General features: G+C 43.2%; 1 protein-coding gene across 1 annotated transcript in view; it reads left to right on the plus strand.

Annotated features, from left to right (window-relative positions):
- The window catches only part of fgf11a (fibroblast growth factor 11a), a 76,844-nt gene that overhangs the window by 15,837 nt on the left and 38,112 nt on the right, over nucleotides 1-22,895 (plus strand). The window contains exon 2 of the mRNA XM_053416305.1: nucleotides 20,086-20,196. Within this exon, the coding sequence (XP_053272280.1) occupies nucleotides 20,086-20,196 (111 nt within the window). The remainder of the gene's footprint in view (nucleotides 1-20,085; nucleotides 20,197-22,895) is intronic.

Genomic DNA, 22,895 nt, shown 5'->3' on the forward strand with positions numbered 1-22,895 from the left:
GTCCCGTGCCAGGCAGTCGTGATGAATAAATGCACATGCTTAATGTTTCCTGGCAACCTACCCGGAGAAGTTGATTATGTATAGGACACACATTCACCTATTTATTTGCCTGATTTGTTTTTATGGCATATGATAATGTCCGTAGAGCCGCAGAGATGATTGCTATGACGCTTGGCTTTCTCTGTTCGTTCAGTGTGTTTTTTTATTTCTTATAATATAACAGCCAGAATAGAATTGTCCTTGTCCTATCTTAAATTAGCAAAAGAGCTTTCACTCACACAGCACTTGGTTATTCAATTAAACTTAAGTGATAGGTTGTGGACAACTTAACAGAAAACTAGCAGATACAACTTTATACACATTTTTTGTTGTACGTCAGATTATGCTTTATCGACCATTGATGACATCTCAAAATATAGCCCCATTGCTAAGACAAGGAAACGTGAGCCATTTCAGCCAATTATACTATTTTGGTGTAAATTTGATAATGGTTGACCGTCTGTCCCATTGAGGATGCGTTGTGTTTTTTGTGGCGGAAATACTTCCAGAGTTTGTCGGGGTTTGCGATTTAATTGAAAGCGAGTTTCAACCGCTGACATAAAAGACGTTCCAGACTGTCCCAAACCAGCGTGGTGGCAGCCAGGCAGCTTGCAGCCGGTAAATGAAGGAATAGTTCCCTCCTCAGTCCTCAGCTGTGGACATTACTCAAGACGTTTGTAGATGGAGTGATGACAAGACCAGCTGTCTAAAAAAACTACTTCTAGGAGATGTCTGGTCTTCATCTGAAAAACAACTTTGTGGAAGTGTTAAGTGTTAATGCGCCTGTTTCTGCACAAGCTCCTGAAGAGTTTATGAAATAGAAAGCAGTCTCAAAATAGACATCCTCTTAACCAAGCAGCAGTGTTTCAATTATTTTACCTTCTTGCCATTACAAATCATTTTGTGTACATGCAGGTATTAGCTCAATCTTCACGGCTCACCAGCTGGTTGCTATTTTGACCCGACTTCAAAGCTCTCATTCACCTTTCAAATGTGAGTGTTTAGTATTCCTTCCATCGCCACATTTCTCAGCCTCCCAGCTCCCAGTCCTCGTGCAGCCTGAAGGGGCTGTGACTTAACTGTAATTACAAAAAAAACGACTCCCAGATCCGCCGCAATTAGAGAGGCAAAATGGCTGAGGGTTCCCTCCACCCCTACCCCCTGCTCGCCTTACCTTCCCTCCATTCAACTTGACAACCTGCTACTCTATTGGCCCTCCTCTTTACCCCTTTAGGAGCCATCATTTGTGTACACAGTGAATCTCCCGGGACCTAATAAGGACCCAATTAGTCTTGTTTTGCCTCCCTAATGCCTGACAGTAACGATTGGCCTGACGATAGTCATTATGGCTTTACATGTTGGTCTGGGTCTGTGAGCTTGTTGCCAGATTCTTTGCATACGCCTCCTTAAACAGCAACTGAGCTGTTCCAATGAAGAATCTCTGGCTCTTGAGGATTTTGAAAGATGATCTGAAGTTAAGCTCCCGTTAAGCCACCCGGCATGGAACCATCGACCTTGCCTGTCCTTCAGAAAGGCAGAATGTGGCCACTCCCAGAGTTGCCCTCTGTATCTGACCTTGACCTATGACTTCCCAGAGGAGGAAAGAGATTTCCTGTAAGATTGAGTACTGTGTTAGTTTTGTTGTAGATCTACAAATATGTATTTACTAGAATAGTATGGTACAGTTTATCATCACAGCATATTCAAGATAGTTATACCTATTTGCCACTCATCCATCCATCCATCCAATGAAAGGAGCTGCAATATGGAGGTTTCATCGATGCACTCTCTTGACTGATCACAATCAGTCTCAATTGCTAATTGCGGCATTTCACCCTTTTTAATAGCATTAAATAATTTAATAAAATCCAACCTACAAGAAATGGTCTTTGGTACCTTCCTACACTTCATGGAAATGTTTTTCAAACTGAATATTATTAGAATGTGCAACAGTCAAGCTGTATGTGTAAAAGACAATGTTATATAGTTTATCTCCTGTTTGTGTAGCAAAATGTCACACAAATCAACTGGTGTACTTTTAAATATTTTCTTCCTTTCGGATGTGAGCATTGGCCTTTGTCTAACTGCCTCAGCCAGCGGACACAGACATCCTGTACATGCACGCTGATGGCGAGTCTAGCTGCTTGTCCGATTTCACCAAGTGACAGGAGCAACAAAGTGGGTGTGCATGCGTGATTGCGTTTCAATGTTTTTACTTGTGTGAGTTAGAATTTTATAATCACGTGTATAATTGGACAACTTTCAGCGCACACAGTATGAATGAAGAATGAGGCAACGCATCCTCAGGATTAAGTTTTAATTTGATCCTTGGTTAAATATCACCTGAATGCCTCAGTAACTCCCTCACACATGCACACTAGACTCTTTTCAGCCCGTCACTGAGGAAGGCAGAAGATTTCTCCAAAGCCAATTCAGGCTCTGCGTGCCAAGTTATATCACAGGGTTTTTTGTACCCTCGCAGGCAGCCCAGTTCGGCTGCAGCGTAATGGAGATACACGACAGTAATAAATGAATCACCAGCAGTGAGCCAGGCAAGCTGACCTGCCGACAGAAGAGGAAGAAGAGAGGTACCAAAGGGACGACCGGGAGAAGACAACCGACAGATGAGCAGATGCCAAATGTAAGAGGAAATCACTGAGCCAGCTGAAAATGATTGGGGTTGCCTGGATGGGTTTTAAGGGGAAGACCCATCTCCGAGCGCATAAAGGGAATTATCACCGTCCAGTTCAATAAAACGGCTTGTATAATTACAGTGCAGTTTATTAACTGGAGGGAAATTGAATCCCTCAGAACTGCGGTGAGAACTGTGAGAGGAGGAGCAGGAGGTAGATAAGCAGGTGAACAAAGAGGGAAATTATAAGAAGAGGAAGAGCAGGGGGAAAAAAGAGCGTACTGTAGCCTTCCCTTCTCCTATTATCTCTGTTCAGCAAATTAGCCTCAGAGGCGCAGGGGCTACTGTACAACTGTTTCCTCTTGTTTCCTCTATGATGAGCCGCAGCCCGCTGCTCTGTGAGGATAACCCCATCTCGCTCGGCCCAATTTCAGCTGACAAACGAACTGCGCGCACAATGGCCAGCGACAATTTGCCTACTCCGCCCGCCCCGAGGTGCCATTTCAGGACATTGTGGTTGGCTGATTGTCGTCGAGTCCTCGCTGCCTGGTGTCACCGATCCAAGAGCAATTGCACTAGATGGGGAGCAGCTGCTTCAATGAGATCCGGAAATAATTAGGAGTAACATTTTGTGAACTGCGTGGCATTTCGGTTGATTGCAGAGCTGCCAACGACAACATAGGGGTGTGTTTGTGGGTGATTGAGAGAGAGAGAGAGAGAGAGAGAGAGAGAGAGAGAGAGAGAGAGAGAGAGAGAGAAAGAGAGTGTGTGTTTTGGTACGGGGGCATGAATGAATCGAGGACACACTGGAGGAGAGAGTCTCTGCAAATCAGTTTAATTAAAGAGTACCGATGCATGAGATTAGATCGGGAGCCTATGGTGTAAAGGATATGATTACACAGTGAGAGAGACACAGATTGGAGATGGAGAAAGAGAGAGAAAGACAAAGGGGAGCGAGTGGCTGATGGCGAGAGGTTTGGAAGAAAACCCAACCATATTGCGGGGAGACTCCAGTGGTGGTTGCTGCCTGTGGCGATGCACAGAATGCTGGTCCCTCGGTGCTCCTTTGGCTGCCACAGCAACTACGGTGTTTCCTGTCTAGAGGATGCAGCACCTTTCGTGTGTGTGTGTGTGTGTGTGGGTGTGTGGGTGTAACATCTCAGGCTGTGCCGCCTGTCTGACGATGAGAACCTAATTAGTTGTGTCATACAGAATCTGGTGACAAGATGCACAACTTCAGCAGGTAGAACACCCGCAAAGGCTTTATGTCCCTTGTCCTTGTTGGTGAAAACGATGAGTCCCACATCATATTTTCCCAGAATACAAATTCTCAGATCCCTGGCAAATATTTTAATGTCATGAAAATGAAAAAGCATTTCCTTTAGTTCCATTTGACATTCATTCAGAGCAGGGCCGGGTCTAGGCAGGGGCAAGAGGGGGCCTGGCCCCCTCAAATAAATGTTGTGCCCCCTCAAACTAAATAGGGTTAGGGTTAGGGTTAGGCACAATGCCCCCTCAAGATTTGTGGCTGCCCCCTCATACATGCCTGTCTAGACCCGGCCCTGATTCAGAGTCAATCACATATCTGGTGCTGTGGTTTTGAAACTTGATTCCCTGTTTCCCGTTGTCTTGCATTAACCTGCGTGGAGTTTTCCGACTGAAGTTTTCCAGCAGCCGGTTCACATCAGTGTCAAGAAAGCTGTTAGTAGCAGCAGGATGCATTTAACTGACCTGAAGTCAGACTTGATTATGAGTTTGACTCGTTCCATTCCATGTCTGAAATTGGAAGAGAACTAGGACTTTGAAACTTTGGCCGCTGAGCTACACCAATCAAGGTTGTTGGGCTTTTTTGGGATCCAAGAGTCAATTCGTTTGAAATCAGATTTATTGTATAGAGCATTTTAGCATTGTGACCAGGCATGATTGGGATTTGGCATCATAAAGATTTTATCTTTGCTCTGCGATTCTAAGACAATTTCAGGATATGTATTGGTGATGGACTTCAGGGACATTGTTCTTATCACAAAGCCCATAGAAGGACAGCTACTAAGTATATTTCCCAATATGCATCAGTATTCCTTTGAGGTTTTATAAAAACTGCTGAATGCATTTCCTACACTGTCACTATCTGCTATTCCACCTTCCTACCATAAACCGTCATTTAATGTAGAAACATTTGCAAGATCTACAGTACTATTCATATTTCAGCCAATATACTATGAAGATGGAGGACATGACAACTCCACAAGGTGTAGTCAAAGAATCTTGATGCCCCCCTAGTGGCTGACTGCAGTACAGGTCATAAATCCTGCTTCCTTTTTGTTTGTGGATGGGCCAAGCTAAAAAACTAAAGCTACAAGTCAAATACATTTTGGTTTCTGTCACTTTAAGTAGTTCTTATCACACTGATGGGTGAGCGAGTGTTTATTTTTCCAATCAAATTTAATTAGTTATTTGATGCTAGACAAACAAGGTGAAAAATCACGATGGACAGGTGAGGCTTCAGTTCTCGGTAGTGGAAGGAAGTTGAGGCCTTCTTTATACGCAGTGCAGGCTCCAGCCAAACACAAGCTCAAATTTGTTCTAGATGTTTTTAATCTCATTAGGCAAACACTAGTGGGGCCCCTATGTCTAAACATTGTCATCTATTGCATTAAACTGCTGCGATGATGGACACCGAGGGTCAGTCGAAAGAAATATGAAACAATCCACCTAACCAAGTTGGCCTAATCATCGCCAATGTTCACTGACCTCATTTATTTTCTTCACCAACATATCATTTGACCAACATTTTGATAAGGGATATGACCTGAGGAGAGAAAAAGACAGCATTATAGCTCCATGACTGTTGATTGCCTCATTTGGGAGCTGACGCTGACATAAAACGGATAAAAAAGAGAGAGGGAGAGACATGAGGATGAGGAAAAGTGAGGCACATGAAAGGCAAAGTTTTGTTTCCTTATTACGACTCCTGACACTCGTTAGACAGGGTTCTCTGTCGTGTGTGTGTGTGTGTGTGTGTGTGTGTGTGTGTGTGTGTGTGTCTCCGTGTGGGCGAAGGGGAGAGAGAGGGAGGGAGATGCATGTACAGCGAGAGACCCTGATTAGCATTGTACTCCATGTTCCACTGCCGCCGCATGGAGAGAGGGAGGGAGTTGGAGCGAGGGATGAAGGAGGCAGAAGTGCTCACTCTGCACTGTGCCAAAGGAAGAAGGGGAGAGGAGAGGAGGAGAGTGTCTGTATCTTCAGAGGAGGGAACGGTGTGGAGAAAGACAGGTTTGGAGAAGTTCTCTCTCCTTTAGTCACATCGTCTAAAAGGCCCCAGCGCACTTGTCCCAGATGAAAGTCGACAGTCTCGAGACACACTGCAATCTGTTGTCCTAGATCCCAATGTGCATGAAGGACTTTCCTTCTTACTCATTTGTTTTGAATTAACATTACCTTTGCAAACATAACAGTGGTGCAACATATCATTTTCATTCTATTTACATTGTATTCCCTAGAACCAACATTCATCACACACGCTGACCTGCCCCGAAATGGAGGTTGCACAGTCCAACGTAGATCTGGATGTTTTTTTACGAGACCATCTTGCACCGAGTCGAATGCAGTTGCCCTGTTAAATGTAGGGGCCCTCACACAAACACACACACACACACACACACACACACACAGGCAAACATACACATTTAACTCAACCTCTTTGTAAGACAGCAATAAATGTCCCTGGATATCAAGAGATTTATATACTTAATATCATCTAACATTTTTCTCAGTAATTTGTTTTTATTGAATAATGTCATTATTAAGTCAGCTAATATGAATACTCTGTATTGGCATATCTAGATTGTTTTTTTTTTATTCAGTGAGTGACAGTCTTGCACTGAGCATGTTCTTTTATACTATAACATAGTATCAATTCTTACTGTTAACACACATTAATAGTCACACATTACTACTGTAGTTCGTTTTGACTGCATACATCTGCCTGTTGCCTGCAACACTCATCAGAGCGCCAGATGGTAATCCCCTGTGTGTTCCAGTGTCAAAACAAAGGTCAATGCTCATTATCATTGTAGTAAAGGAACGTGTTGAAGACAAAATCAATGGCATACATATCATGATCATATCAGTTAAGAAGGATTTATTACATTGTAACAAACAATTTTCCGAAACGCCACCCTGATGTTTAAAAGCACCACACATAGAGCTGTGAAGTGTTTCTGATAATAACGTTAAAGCAAATTGATTCGCCCTCTTCCTCTCAGAGACTCTGGGTGGGATCCAAGTGAAGGATTGAACACAAAGTCCTTCTAGGTTGTTTAAATTCGTCCAGTCATTGTCGATTCACCCTTCCCTCCCGCCCGTTACCCATCTGCGCACAAACACACCCAAATCCACTCACACACAAACACACACCTGCACGGTCTCTTTTTGAGGTTGAACCCCCCCGCCCCCCCTGTGTGTGTGTGTACTCAGGGAGACAACAATTGGTCATTAACTAATGCACGGTGGGAGAGAGCGTGTCTGTCGCTGCCGGCCTCACAGAGGTCAGAGGTCACTGACGCAAAAGTGCACCGGTCCCTCGAAGGGCCGGCTCTGCCTCATCCATCTCTGTCAGAGTCTCAGCCGAGAACACACACAAATACACACACACACACACACACACACCATCGCAAGCATAGACAGAAACACACATGCAGGTATTCTCAGGTGGATACGGTAAATATGCGGTTTTCAGATGTGCACACAAACATATACAGGAATTCATTACACGCACAAACCAACATGCACACGGGCACGCACGCACATGGAGTATCCTCAAAGTAGCTGGTGTCACTTCCAAATAAATGTTGTGTTCTTGTTTTTGTTTGTTTACTCTCATGTGAGCCATTTGAGAATGACAGCAGCAAGTGTGATGACCTTTTTTATCATGACCTTCATGTGTGTGTTGTGTGTGTTTGTGTGTATTTGCGGATGGATGTGGACACACATGAATGAGGAGAACCATTACTGTCCTAACAACCCAGATATGTCATACACATCGGGTTATCGTCTTTGTATCTAGCAAACTGGATATGGTCTTAATAGTAGTATATATATAACTTTATATGTGCACCTTCACTTTAATTGCTTATCCCAAATCATACAGTGTTCATATTTTCAATTCACTGACGTTTCTCGACCAAAAGCTTTTTGCAACTAGGTCAGAGTTTTAAACTTTTGAGAATTTGACCAGTCTTTCTCTTGGGGGTATTTCCTTCACATTCTCAAGTGTTTATTTCCTCAACCTGTGTGTCCCTGCGAGTGATGGTATAATATGAGTGTCATTGGGAGAGCCTCTGTAGATGGGGAATTGGCTTGTATTCACCTCTTATGGTTCCTAAGGGAGGGTCCCCATTTATCTCTGTAGAGGCCAGCACTTACCCAGGAAGAGCAGCAATATAGAGCAGTTTTTAAAAAGCTGGAAGATATAAGGTGCCGTTTAGAGAGCAGGAGGAAAAAAGCGATAAACTGAGCGAATATACAGGTAGGAGAAAGTGTGGAGACGGACGGTATTCCCAAGAAAGAGAGATGTTGGTGTTGAAAAGAGAAAAAAAGCGTGGGTGGAAAGTTTGATTATTTGCCATGGACTCTTTTAAGTGGTTCAACACCACGGCCACTGGTAATTGATCTCTCCGTTTTCCTCCCACCCTTCTCTCTCCCTCTGTGATCACCCTCCACTACTCCACCCTCCGTGTTTCCCTGCCTCCTGTTCCCTTCCTCCTTCCTCCCGTCCTCCCCCTCAGGTGATATCGGGTCCTGGCCTTGTTCGGTACCGGGTGGGCGGGGTCTGCAGCTGATTGATGCTGGGTCCCGGGATACTGAAAACCTCTGCACCAGCTGTCTCACACTGACCTGGGTACTCCTGTTTTGATTTAGCCTTTGCAGCATTCCGTTACTTTACAGGGTTTTTAAAGAGAAGACAAGACGCCGGTTCGCCAGCTCATTTCAATCTTTGCTACGTTTCATCTTAAACTTAAAGCTAGGGTTGGTAATCCTGGAAAAGCTAGTGAGAGTCCCATCCCCTCCCATCGGCCCTCTCGTTAAAGCTACGCCCATTTGAACATGCAGTACCTGACAACTGCTACAGGACAACTTTTGGCTTGCTATCGTCTTGTTGTCTTCTTTGCTTCAGTGGTGTATGTCACTTCGGCTGAAGACTCTGGTCACGTGCAGTGAGAGCACAGGCAAGGTGTGCGCAGGTTAGACAGACAGCTACGCCAGCCAATCATTGAATCCGGCCCAAACGTGCCATTTATATTTAGGGCTGGATTATTTGTTTGTTTGTTTTTTTGAATTCTGGATGTAAATTCTGTCCCTCTCCCTTACTTTCTGTCTCTTATCCCCTTTTTTTTTTTTCCCCTCTTTGATATAGGTTAGACCTGTCACCGGTTACTTCACCTTTTCTTTCAGTCGTTCCTTTACTCCTCTTCTCTCATGGTCACATTTCACTCCCGTCACTAACTCCCAAGGGTCACTTTCCCGTCTCTTTCCCGTCTCTTAGCTGAAGTGTCTCCTTCCCTTTGTCTTGGCTCCTGTCTTGATTTATACTCACCATCTCTGGCTCACTCCTTCTCCCTCTCATCCCATTCTCTCCTCTTTTTATCCCTTTTCCTTATCTTCTTCTCCATATCCGCTCCCTCCGTCATTTTCTGAGACAGCTGCTTTTGTTTCTGTCTCGCTCTCATTCACTCTCTCTCTCTGACTAAATCATCAGACCATTCATTTGAGCTTGAAATCATTAAGCTTTTCAGCAAAGGCTGGAAACGTTCACCCGTTGGTTTTCTAATGAATCCACCACTTTACTCCCCCAACCTACAAGTGGGAGCATGTTGTGTCACTTCTCGTTCAAGTGGTCTCTTGTTCCCTTTGAACACTTTTCTCATGTATTCACTGAGTCATGGATGCTTCTTAAAGAACGATCACTTCAACATTGTGAAAATCATCCTTGCTGTGATACTGATGTAGTTTTAGTTTCAGTCACATAATGATTTCAATCCACAGACAATATACTGACATTTAATGCATGACTCTCAGGCCAGAAACCAGAGTTTGTGTCCTGTCACACCAATACATGCTTTTTTTTAATGTTATTTAACCATAGCCACAGTCTTCACATGTTTTTTTTACAGTAGTTACAGAACTTTAATCATGTGGTATTGGATACAAAACTAGGAAAGAAAAAGATAACATTTAATAATGTATTTTAACCTGACACTTTCAAATATGCAATATAAAAGGGGTTATATAATAAAATTGGGTTGAGGGGGTATTTGCCTTTATTTCACAGTCTAAATGGTTAATAGTTGAACTAGCTTTACATAGCATTTTCATGTCTCAATGATCACATAAAACACTGAACTTATGTGTGATAGATTGTGGCTCGGGACGTATTTTTCTGTCAACACCGAGTTGAGAGAAAGTGGGCTGAGGTATTCAGATTTTCAAACGTACCTGTCCCTGGAACACTTGGTTATTGCTTATTTTCCATTAATACAAACATGGGCAGTACAGTAAAATATGAGCAACACAAACATTGAATGGGCAAGTGAGGGGAGGAAAATAGACAAAGGAAAATAAGGTAAGCAAGGTTGTATTTATGTTAAAGGAGCATTTGATAAGTCACAATCTGAAAATGTGGATCATTAGATTAAAAAACCCTTTTAAAGCCAATTTAAACCCTATTGTTTTACAGGATGTTTTTGGGTAGTAATTGTAATCCCATTACATACAGCCTACAGAGCCTCAAGGTTGAAATACACTCGCTGTTCTCAGCTTCTTCTGCGCTCTCAAGCGTTTCTGCAGCTGTTTGTGTGTGTTGACATTGATCTCTCTTCTGGATCACAGACCCTGACACACCGGAATTAGATTTTTACAAACGTCAACTTGATCTTCCCTTACCAAGCGCTTATTTTTCTTCTCCAATTTGGCCAGTTCGAGGGGCTGGGAAATCCCATCTTGCTGTTCAGCCAGTGTTGTCAGCTCCATGCACAAGTGCTCTGTCATTCACATTATTATTTCCATAGCCCAAAATATGACCATGCTTGAAGGCTGGTAAACTTTTAGCAAGGTTGCACTTCATAACTTTCATCACTATTGATTTCCCCAAAAGCTAAAGTTGGACCATGACAAGGGGGGGGACTGATAGGATGGAAAAGCAGTTTGTTTTTAAGGGGTACCGCCCCCTTTTCTCTCTTCATCCTATGAGGGATGAGGCTGCTGGCGGTTTGGAGATGATTGATGGTCCCTGTAAATATGGCCATTACCATGCACGTTCTCCCCGCCTTTGTGCCCATTATTCACTGTCAGCCGGGGCCAATATGAGCCCCCAATTTTATGCAATTTAGCTCTGCACTTAACGTGAAACATGAAAAATATGAGAATGTTTTCAGAAGTAAGAGTGGAAAATATGGAAAAACAACAATCCCTTGCTCTCACTGTGCTGTGTAAAGAGTCCACCTACAGTATCACACTCCTTGTTCTCATATCAATACTGGTATGCGTTATTGCTGTTGTGGCTGCCGCCGAGTGTTTACCATTGGATGCAGTTATTCTGCCGCGAGATGAAATACTAGCAGTTGTAAAATCCATATGTCCATGGATTAATAGCTTCGGGCTCTCACAATAGTGGTGAGAAAGACAATATTTGAGTCAGTGGGGAGTAACAAGCTTATTAACTCAAGAGATAGCTGAGAAGTCTTTCTCGGGCCAGTGTGCAGAGACTTGGCATGTTTAGCAGGAGCAACCGTGCTGGAGTTTACCCACAGTGCTGCAGTTGATAACAGGGAAGTACAGCTACATATGGTCTTAACTGGAGGAGTTTTAAATCGTGTATGCTTACAAATATACGATAATAACAGAGATGAATGCACTGTGAGTTTGCACACATGTCCTCATGCGACACAGTGACAGTAGTAGAGACACAGACGGGAGTCTGTTACTGCTGCTCCGTTGCTCGGCCTCAAGGAGTAATTACTTGAAAAATGCAACTGTGCTGCGATTCCACCTGTCAGGCAGCACAGAGAACAACGTGTCAGCCGGTTGACTGAGAGTTTTGTGTTACATTATATAACCGGTAGGCAATTTGTCGGGGGATGAGGGGGGCGTTGCCATCCCCTCAAAGTCAAAATGCGTTCTCCTTGATAACCTGACAATATCGCAATCTGCTCTCAGCCCTCCAATAACTCTGCCATGGACTATCCCAATTCAATCGTTCACTTCAGACAGTGGTGCACTAACAACTTCTACCGCTTAACATTGACAAGTTTAAGGAACTTCCCACACCCACAATCACTAACAGAGAGTAGAGACTTAAGTAGAGAAGGGCCCGATTCAGTAGGAGCCATAAATCAATTGCCACAGTGAATTGTGACTTGTCTGAACTGGTTTTACGTTCCATGTGATGTTCTGCAGGTTGCCTCTGTCTGGTGGGTTGCCTCAGCAAGAATGTGTCCTTTAGGGTTGATTGCACTGAAATGACTGTGAAAACAAATTTCCCACAGGGGACAGTAAGGTCTTTAATCTTCAGCATAGGACCTCTTTTCTTGTCTCTAGACGCTTTGCTGTGATACATGGTGGAAAGCCTGCATTAGGATGTGCAGTGAGGAAAATACTAGATCTCATTTTCAAAGGCTACTTTTTATTTAGTTGTGTTAAACGGGATTGTACGAGAGAAAGTAGTAATCATTTTGATATTTTATAAGATAGTAGGGCGGCTGACACTTTTGATCACGTTGAAACCCTAAGAGGGATGTCAGAGTTTCTTGACAGTCTCAATGTCCCAATACGACACCTCATACAAATAGTAAAGGTACGGTAATATTTTAATATAGTACATTGTTTTTTCAGGTTTTTATGAAGAAATACACTCGGCTACCAGTTATTAGGCACATGTAGCAAACCTAATGCAATGCAATACATCACTTCTCCAATAAACCCTTCATGGATGTTATAAAGCTTTTGTTGGAATTGGGTCACACACCCTATTTCTTCCGGATGCAATAAATGTAACTGTGGCTGTCGACCTCTGCCAACTGAAAATATGTTTCTAAATATTAAATACAAAATATTTGACCCCTGTAGAACCGATTTACTGCAACAAATACGAACCTTTTGTTATAATGCTTGATACTGCATCATTCAATGTAATTTGCATTATTTATTGTAGTGGAAATGTGCAGTACTCATGTTTAAAACCGTTTGAGGTGCACTCAGTATAGTGCAAGTCTAGTAGGGCGGCTGTGGCTGAGGGGTAGAATGGTCGTTCTCCAACCTGAAGGTTGGTAGTTCGATCCCCAGTCTGACCCATCTGCATGCCGAAGTGTCCTTGGGCAAGATGCTGAACCCCGAATGGCCCCCATAGAATAACAAAGTGCTGCGAATAGATGCACTGTATGAATGTGTGTGTGAATGGGTGAATGTAAAACTGTACTGTAAAGCGCTTTGAGTGGTCATCATCACACTAGAAAAGCGCTATATAAATACAAAACCATTTACCATTTAGAACTTAAAATCGACTCACAATATATCCAGTGTCCCGTTTGTTGTGGATTCATTTTGGGCGCCGTGATGCATGAAGCTGCTGATTCCCTCCAATGAAGTGCTGGAGCTTTAACTCTGCCAAGCGCCGAGACAGTTAGTGAACTACAATGACCACAATTCATCAGTGATGCGTCAGTGCTGTAGCACATCTGGGCTCCCTGGAGTTTTACTCCTGCGTTGGTGCTGACACGGACTGAATGGAGACTGTTTAATATGGCGTCTCGGCGAACAGATGGAAGTGTAATAATCTGCGATTGTCGCAGTGCCTTCAGCCTCAAGTGCTTTGACAGACTTGAGTGACTAAGAACAAAATGAATCACCGTGCTCTCTAAATAGAACATCGATAAGTCGTCTGCGTAACCCAGTGTAGCTGAAGTGATCTGACTACCTGTGGGACACACATATCCATACTTATACAATCATAAATCTTGTCCTCAATAACTCTATCTTGTCTCCTTTTCTTTTATCCCCTTTTTGCCTCCCACTCTTCCCCTGAGTGTCATGTCTGACATTCAGCACAGTTTGTCTTGTTCAGTCATGTTTAATTTGACCCCAGCTACATGCTAGTAGATGGGTTTATTCTTATCGGTGGCATTCTTCTGTCTGTCTGTCACAGAAGTCGCTCGGGCAATTTCTATTCAATTTGGAATAAACGTTCCAAGTGGCTTTACCATGGGGTTGAAAACTTGGTATGCAGTGCAGTGGTTAGCTCTGTCACCTCACAGCTAGAAGGGTCTGATTTGAATCCCAGCTCGGCCTTTGTGTGCACAATTAAATAAATGCTAAATACATATGAAATAAGATTAAGATTAAGATGCATTTAATAGTCCCAAACACATGCACAGACATGCACAGGCACACTCATGCAGGTAGGGAAATTTAACCTCTGCTTTTAACCCATCTGGTGCAGGACACACAGAGCAGTGAGTGACCATGTACGGCGCCGGGGGAGCAGATGTTGGGGGAGTAAGGTGCCTTGCTCAGGGGCACTAGACAGGGCAGGGAGAATCCTCTTGGATTTTTGGACAGATCAATCCAGGTTCGTCTTTTTGTTGGGTTAGGGTTAGTCGAACCAGAGACGATCCAGAGACCTTTTCTGCCCATAGTCCAAGTTTCTGCCACTAGTCCACCGCGTGTTATTGTTACAACGCTGTGTTTTTAACAGAAGTTAACCTGCTGAAGTAAATTTATTTAGCTTTCTAAAACCTGAAACTCACTCATTACTCAACAAGGATCTATTTTGGACGATTGAGCCGCTCCCCTCTGTTGAGGGCCTGCGGAGATAATTACACATGTTCTTGTACAGAATTGATATTACAAGCTACACAACACGCATGCCCACAAAATAAATACATTTAAAAGTGTGGTCATCAGGTCTTACATAAAATACAAAAATGGAATATTTTGACACTTTAACAATATAGCACGTTGAAAATGTACGATTGCATGCAGCATAAGGGTGGCCTCTATTATTTTCTTTCTACAGTACAGCACATCTAATCCCCATCCTGTCCTATTCACCCTTACTTTCTGCATCCCCACATACAACATAGGGAACACTACTTCATCCACTGGTACTGAACATTGGCACTGAACATAAATCTTGACCTCTGCAGTTGTCCAATGTGGACGTTCTTCCCAGGCTGGACTGTAAAAGGTTAGAGGACACTTAAGAGGAGAGCGTCTGAGCTGAACAGGGGGAAGGAGACAAATCTACCATGGGAGTCTGTTATGTGTTTGTGATGACAGACATACAGACATTCTTCTTGGCGGATCATCTGCTTGTTCAGCAAAGCCCATTATGTGGGTGTCCAGCATTCACACACACACACACACACATTAAGACGTGCAGTGAGGAAAGCGGGTGAAATTAACTAACAGTTGTCATCTGCCATGAGGCTTCAGGCAGCTGGAGGGTTCAGGGTGACTTTAATGGTTGGAATTCTCAATTAAAGTAAAATTAATCCTGCTCTTTATTAAGGTCACTCCATAATTAGCGTTGAATGTCTGTGGGATTATGAGCACAAATCCTCCTCACGCATAAACACATGCACACGCAGCCCCTCGCGCTTGTGCTGTAATGAAGTCTGATAAACCTTATGCGTGCTGACGAATGCTATTATATTCCCAGGATACATTCTAATGTGTCTGATCGCAGTCCCCAAGAGCATGAATTTGCTTCAGTCCCCGTGGTCCTAATGCCATTTCAGAGGCTTTTTCTCCCCTTTTCAGAATAAAACTCCAAGGGAAACGCTGAAATGTTGTAATATTCGGAAAATGTGAAAGTGAAAACGGCAGCGTTAATTCCAAATGTCAGTGTGAGCATTTAAAGCTTCCCTCAGCTAAAACAAAGACTGGACTCAGGATTCAACTGATGTTAAAGCCTTCAAAACCCCACCCCCTGAATCAACGATTTCAGGCCCCTCTGAACAAGCGCTGAGTGAAGGGTAAAACTCTTAATGATTCCGGGGGCCGTCCAAGCAACACTCCACTTCAAAGTCAGTTCACACTTCAAAGTAGTACTCGGCTGAGGAGGAACTTTGACTATTACGGAAAAGCCAGCATTGCAAACTTGAGGTGTGGAGGAGAAACATGGGCATTTATCATAGATTCTATACAAAAATGGGTGTAGTGTGCGTTCAGTGCCTGAAACCTGCATTCTCTTAAATGACCAGCAGAGAGCAACACCACTGGTTTAAAAATTATTTTCAATATTACTCTATGAGAAAATTACCCTAACTTATAGTTGATGTATAACGTGAGTAAACGTTTTTCTCAAAGGTTAATGGGCATCATCATCTACTTGGCTACCAGCTGAACGGCATTACTGTAATACCCCAATGTTACTGCCTATTAAACTTAAACTGTATTTCTTGTGTGTGTTTATTAAGGGACGATTAGTTCTCCAAGCGCAATCCATCCTCAGGGAGCAAACCACAGCTCCTCGAGCTCAGCTGTGGCTTGGTGAACAACCTGCAAAGTTAGTGGACTTAATTAAAAACAAGTTACATCACGGAAGCTGCTGATAATACATGCACATACTGGTTGAACGTTTTTCCAAGACATTTCTTTGGGCCGAGGTATCATCACATTTGCTGGATGGATTTCTTTGGAGTTTTATATGAACCGTCATGCTACTCAGAGGATTATTTCTGATGATGCTGATCACTCTTCCTCCCCCCCCCCCCCTCCACACACACACCTTCTATGAGATGCTACCATCAACAAAAATCTTCTTTGGTCAACATTTTGTTCAATGCATTTCACAAACAATGGTTAGTTTTGTTCTGATATTATAAATTAAAAAATTACATATTCATGGTCCTCAGAGGATGAATCCCACTTTGTCTTCGATGGACACTGAGGTTTCCTCCATCGCGAACATTTGACCAGAGAAGGAGCATATCAGAAAATAAGAGGATTCATTTATGCTGTGTTGGCATTTTGTTTATGTATTATAGCCAATGACCATCTTGCCTTGTATTTTCACATCCTGCCTCAGGTATGACTCAAGGCAATTTCTCCTCGGCACTCTGCATGGATCAGTGTGTATATCAGTAACAGTATGAGATGGTGTTTGTGTGTGTGTCGGCTTTGCACTTGCATCCGTAGTCTCCCTTGTCCCTCTGTCCAAGCTGCATTTCCTCTCAATGTTCCGGATCATAGCGTTATTCCCAAACAGAACGGGGGCGGAGTCACGTTAAAGGTCAACATCAGCCTCCCCTGCGTGTGTTTGTTGTTCGGCTCCGCTCCGCTCTGTGGCAGATGTGTTAAGCAGCACATGGCCCGGAGTGTGTCTGAGGCTTAATTTGAGATTAACACTCAGGATATTACAGATTACCACACTCCAAGTTTGACCTTCTGTGTCTAGTCAGCCCGCGTTGGACGGATGAGCTTTTTATCTTTTTGTAGTTACACAAACTCAATCTGGCGGCTGAGGGCCAGCACCTCCAAAGAAAAAAGCTTCCAAACATGTCGGGTCACACTGTCAACATGAAAGGAAGGATTTGCACGCTGGTATTTCTTCGACTTATTCACAGACTTCAAGGCTTAACTCACATCCTAATGAGCCTCAACTTGAGACACTATGCAGAACTGTTTTTGGACTATTATCCCTAGTTGAATATATGTCACTCGCCGATATTGGAAATGTAGGATCCAAAAGCCCACCAGGGTATCTGACATAGCTCTGTTTTTTTTTCCACATATGCTTTATAGGAAAAGCATATATCTAGGAAATAGGCAGCAAGGAGAACCCGGGCTCGTTCAAGGTCCTTCTTAATCCGACCAATCTCACTGTTTCCCAGAATCTACGAATTCTGTTTAACAAACGTTAGCCTTGCAGTCAACCACCTCCAGCCATTTTCTCCACTTCCATTTCTTGCATAATCTTGATGCAAAAGTCCTGATACTCATGATAATGTGTTGCTGATGTTGATTGTGATTTGTGAAACGTGTAGAATAGTACAAGTTAAGGTCCTCCACATTCCTCATTAGAACCCAGGTGAAAGGCTGGAAACATATCTCCCCTCTAAGACGACACCTAGCCTCAAATTATGACTTTTTTCCTCATAATATCACAGACAATCCTGTAAGTCAAATTGCAGTTGTGGTAAAATTAAAAAAAAGTTTGAAAAAACAGTGTTAGGCTTTTAATGAGGTATGAAAAATGTTTTTAAAACTCTATAAAATCAAATTCTGTATCGAGAATTAGACTGTAAGAAAATGCTGAATATCTTGCAGTGTATCTCTGTCTCTCTCCGTCTCTCACTCACAAACACACACACACACACACGCACAGACACACACACACGCATCCCTGCTGTCAAGCGAGGGCCAACTGCCAGCTGCCCCCGTACTTCTCTGTCTTCATCCATATTTGATGCGTCTCATTAAAACTTGATTGTGGAAACACTACAGCATTCTGACATTCCCTCTGATCCACTATTTAGCCTCCCTCAGCACTTCCCAGTGGAAGAGCCCCTCGCGGTCATGCGTGTGCAGCCGGGGAAAAGAGAAACACATTCCAACACAAACACAAGGTTAGAGAAACACACGCCAGCTTAGCTCCGGAGCAGCGTAGGATGAGAACGCCTGATTGGCTCACTGAAACAAATCGTAGTCGGATGCCTCAGAGTGCATTGAGTAAATGACGACAGTTGGTATTTGAGAGTGGGGTAAACAGACGACCGGGGGAAGGTTCATTAAACTTTCAGCATGATGATGAACGTGCTGTTGCTCCTTTCCTGAGCTTTTGCCATCCTGCATCCGAGATATTGAACTTTCTGCTCGACACTGCAAACAAGAAGGTGTCGACATTTTACAAGCATTTTATGTAGCAGCCCAACACTCACTGTCCTGTGTCCAATGCTATGGATTGAGGTCAGACTGAAATAAGAATAAAAAAAAGAAAGTGACACAAGTTTTGTTTAACACCAAATTACCAGACCCCTTTAAACAAACCAAATACAAAAATACTGATATAAATAGTTGGTAAAGTATAAACAAACTATATTATAAAAAAAGCTTCCAATAAAATACAGAATCAGAACGGTTACTCTCACATTTCTTGCTGTAGGGGAGAGCGGGGTAATGTGGAATTTTTTTTACATCTGCTCCCCTCTAGGCGAGCTAAAATGATATATCAGTAAAATTTACACATTTCCCATTAATTCAGGATGTTTTCTAGCAATGGAAATGATCAGAATGTCTTCAGGACAAAGGGCAGTGAAAATATGATTGTTTTAAAAAAAGTGGTCTTGTGTCCCACTTTACCCCGGACTCTTTGCTGTCCGGCTACGGGCTAAAGTGGTCCACTTACTTTTTCCACTTTAAAACTACCATAACAACACATGCTGTAATAGTTAAAATCCTGACAGCTGGATTGACAACCACTAATATCGGACGAGTAACAGAATCATGGGGATTGGTCAATTAAGCACATTTATGATTATTATGATTCATGTGATCTCGTGCACACCCTAGCTTACCTGCACATTGTTTCTCTTTCCAATTGGCAGGGACAGGGATATTGATTTTCTCTGCGTATTCAAATGCCAGTTCACGGCACTTAACTGGAGCAAGGCCATGGAACTGGTCAGCTAGTTGTTTCAAGTGTTTGGCAAGCTCCTCCTCCATCTCATCTGTGAATATTCTCTTTACCTCAGCTACTGCACCCCAGGTTACTGATTTTACTTTCCCTTTCTCTTTTTTCTTTATGAATCTTTTGAGGGTTGTCTTGTCAATATTTCTATCCCTTCCAGCTTTTCTTAAGGACTTCTTTCCTTGCATGACCTCAGCGGCTGCACTCTCCATCTCTGCGAGGGGTGTTTTGCTCCAGGAATTCAGGCAACTGAGAGCAAATACACTTTTAAATCACAGTATAGTTCTCTTTCAGTCCAGGCTGTTTATAGTCACCGGTAACATTGGCTTCCCATGTAATGAAACATGCAACGTACTGCTTGGTCGGTTCTCCTAAGTCCTCTAGCTCTAATACAAGTTGGAATGGCTTGCCTACTTGTGTGATGTGAAGCTGCTGCAAGAACCCACAGACACACAACAAAAATGAACAGCGTGTCACCATCACTTGAATCTGTCTGTGAAAGAGTTTTTTTTTTGCAGACACACAGGGCCCATCAATCCTGCTGAAAGCCACAGTCACACACACACATGCAAGCGCACACTCCTCACTGTTTGACCATTTCACCGTGTAAATATCAAGATCCGCCTGCTGTTTAGTCAACGTGCACGTACGTGGGAAGGTGTGCGCATTGATATATATGCTCGCCAACAAGTGCTAACGTGTGTTTAACCCTGTGTTTGCTCCGCAGAGCCCCAGCTGAAGGGCATCGTCACGCGGCTCTACTGCAGACACGGCTTCTACCTCCAGATGCTGCCGGATGGCACCATGGAAGGCACAAAGGACGAAAGCAGCTCCTTCTGTAAGTGAACAGTCAGACGCACAGAGGTATTGTCACTTAGTTTGATGAAGGTGTGCGTTTCTTGGCTCACATCGCACATGTAACGCTGGGATTTCTTCCCCCCCCATGCATCCAAGCCAAGGGACATGTAAAAGGAGACTTCCTGGCAGGACTGTCATATATCTGAACATCTCAACTGCACATGATTGCACCGCAACACAGCCACGCTTTCTGGTTTTATTCGCACACTCTGATCGGTCAGGCAGAAAATTTATGCACACTTGGCAAAGTGCGCTCGGTGACCGCCAGTTAAATGGGAATTTTTCGCGTGACACAATAAATCACAGCAGATGCATCTTTTCAGACACATGTTTTTAATTGTTTTGCTCACAATCAGTCTGACCTTTAAGGTACAAGCTTCATGTGTCTACGAATAACTCGTCTGTGTGAGTGTATTCAGTGTAGTCGAGGTGTGTGTGTGTCTGTGTGCTCTAAATCCCGCCTGATGTATTTTAGGGGCTGTGTGCTGTAAAGCAGCCAGTGGCAGACGATGTTCCCACCATCCCAGCTTATCTCCGACACTAGATGCAAGTACTACATTGTGATTCCTATAGGATTTTTTAACAGGGTACTAAAATCACTCTAGGTATTATGATAGCGGAGCCAGCTGGTGTCTTCTGCTGCCTTCTGTAATCTCCATGATCCTGGATAAAAGGTCACAGCTGCTGCCGTAAAGTTGCAAAATGGATCTGTTGAATCTAGTACAGTAGTGATATTGCACGTTTAACTGGTAATGGTATCAAATACAATGACCTGGCACAGTCCAATCCCATAGTTGTTGAGATAATGCAGTCTGGGTTAAAGCGGTGGAGTAACTGACATTGCCTTCCATTGAGTCATGCAGCCAGCTAAAGCATGGCTAAAGATGAAGGATGGTGGCTGGTGGGCGTGTCCTGTGCATGCACGGCTTGTTTTCACTGCTGCTCGTGTGGACGGTGGTTGAATTTTTTTTTTTATTAGCTGTACAAACCAGAGAAACGCACCCACCTCACCTTGTTAGGGGTCAGCACCTAGGTGATTACTGACCAAAAACATCCTATCCCATGATACCCCCGTGAGTTCCTGGACTCGGTCCAAACCTCCCAGAGAGATCAATAGTGTATTAGTTTATCCCTGATGTGGCCAGACAGCATTTTTTCTGTCAGAGTCCCAGTTTGGATGGAAAACATGGAGTTAGCACAATTTTGGATGTGCAATCTACAGGAAGAAGGGGGGGGGGGGGGGGGGGGGGGGTTCCCTGTGTAAAGTTAGTTTTCAGCATTTTATAGAGATGTCAGGATACTTGTGGCAGCAAGTATCATGTTAGAATCACCTGGATTTGACCTTGAGATGTTCATAATGAGGTTTTCCCTTTGTATTCATCCTGGAAAGAATATTGAGCAGTGTGTTGTGTGTAACATGGACACTGGATTATCTAAAATTGAACAAACAGGCAACCAGCGCTCTCTAGCAGTAGGTGGCATGAAGGTATGACTACAGTCTGTGGACTCAGATGAATCTTATTCTCTGTCCCAAGATAAAGTACAGTAGCAGTTGGCAACTGGGTCAAATCCCACGTCAAAATGGCTGCAAGATCATTTCGACAATTTTATTATTTTTGTTTCACCATATCGGGCTGACACAGACATTCACATGCCATAGATACTGTTCTCTGTCATGGCAACAACATGAACCTGAACAGTACAGTAAAATTCAGCTTAAATTTATGAACAATATAGATCTTAAAATATATAAATATAAAATATATATATTTATATAGATATAAAATCTTCACTGCACATAAACCAGGTATGATGAACACAAACACTTCAATCTGCACCTTAGACTGTTTATAAGAAGCCATGTACACAACATCCAGCACACAAACAATAAAAAGAGAATAAAAACAACTTTAATTGAGGAGGGCTTTCTAATGAAAAGGAATAACTCTGAACTACCTCTAGAGCATCAACACAGGACAAGAGAACAGCCCATTCCAAACAGGCAGGTTTTAAATTACCACTGCACTCGTGTTCACCAATTGCAAACTCGCAGATGTGTTTGTGCAAAGTGTACATTTAGATTTAGATGAGTAAGCGTTGGGAAAACCTGTGAGAGGAAGCAGGTACATGTCCCCTGGTGTTTTGAATCCACCAGCCACATCTGTTTGGTTCAATCAGGGCCCACAGCAGCGCCATTACCGATCAGACCCGCTCTCCCCTCTCCCGCTTATGTAACAGCACACCTACACTGAGGCAAGCATCGCCACACACTGAACTTTAAACAGTCTCTGGTCCAATTTGAAATATTCATCGCATAATACTTCAGGGCAAATCCGAAGGCGCACAGGGCTCATTTCCAGGCGGATGTTTAGACTCATGTTATGTAGGAGTGTTTCTGGTTTGTCAGGGTATGAATCATCAGTCAGAGTGCGGTCAATCCACAGCATAATTGCGTGGGTCCTGCTTACTGTTGATTTTATTACAACAATAATTCCATCAATGCCATCATGAGGTTTCATGTTATCCTGGGCTCGTTGCTTTTTCAGTGGACAGTGTGAGGGGGAGTTGACAGGCAAGTCCTGTACAACTCATAAATCGAGCACTTTAAAAAAAAAAAAATCGATTTCAAGTATTGTATTCATTCATGCAGGAATTGTCGAGTGATTGACATCATTGTAA

The sequence above is a fragment of the Pleuronectes platessa genome, chromosome 23 (assembly GCF_947347685.1).
Source record: "Pleuronectes platessa chromosome 23, fPlePla1.1, whole genome shotgun sequence".
Taxonomy (NCBI): Eukaryota; Metazoa; Chordata; class Actinopteri; order Pleuronectiformes; family Pleuronectidae; genus Pleuronectes; species Pleuronectes platessa.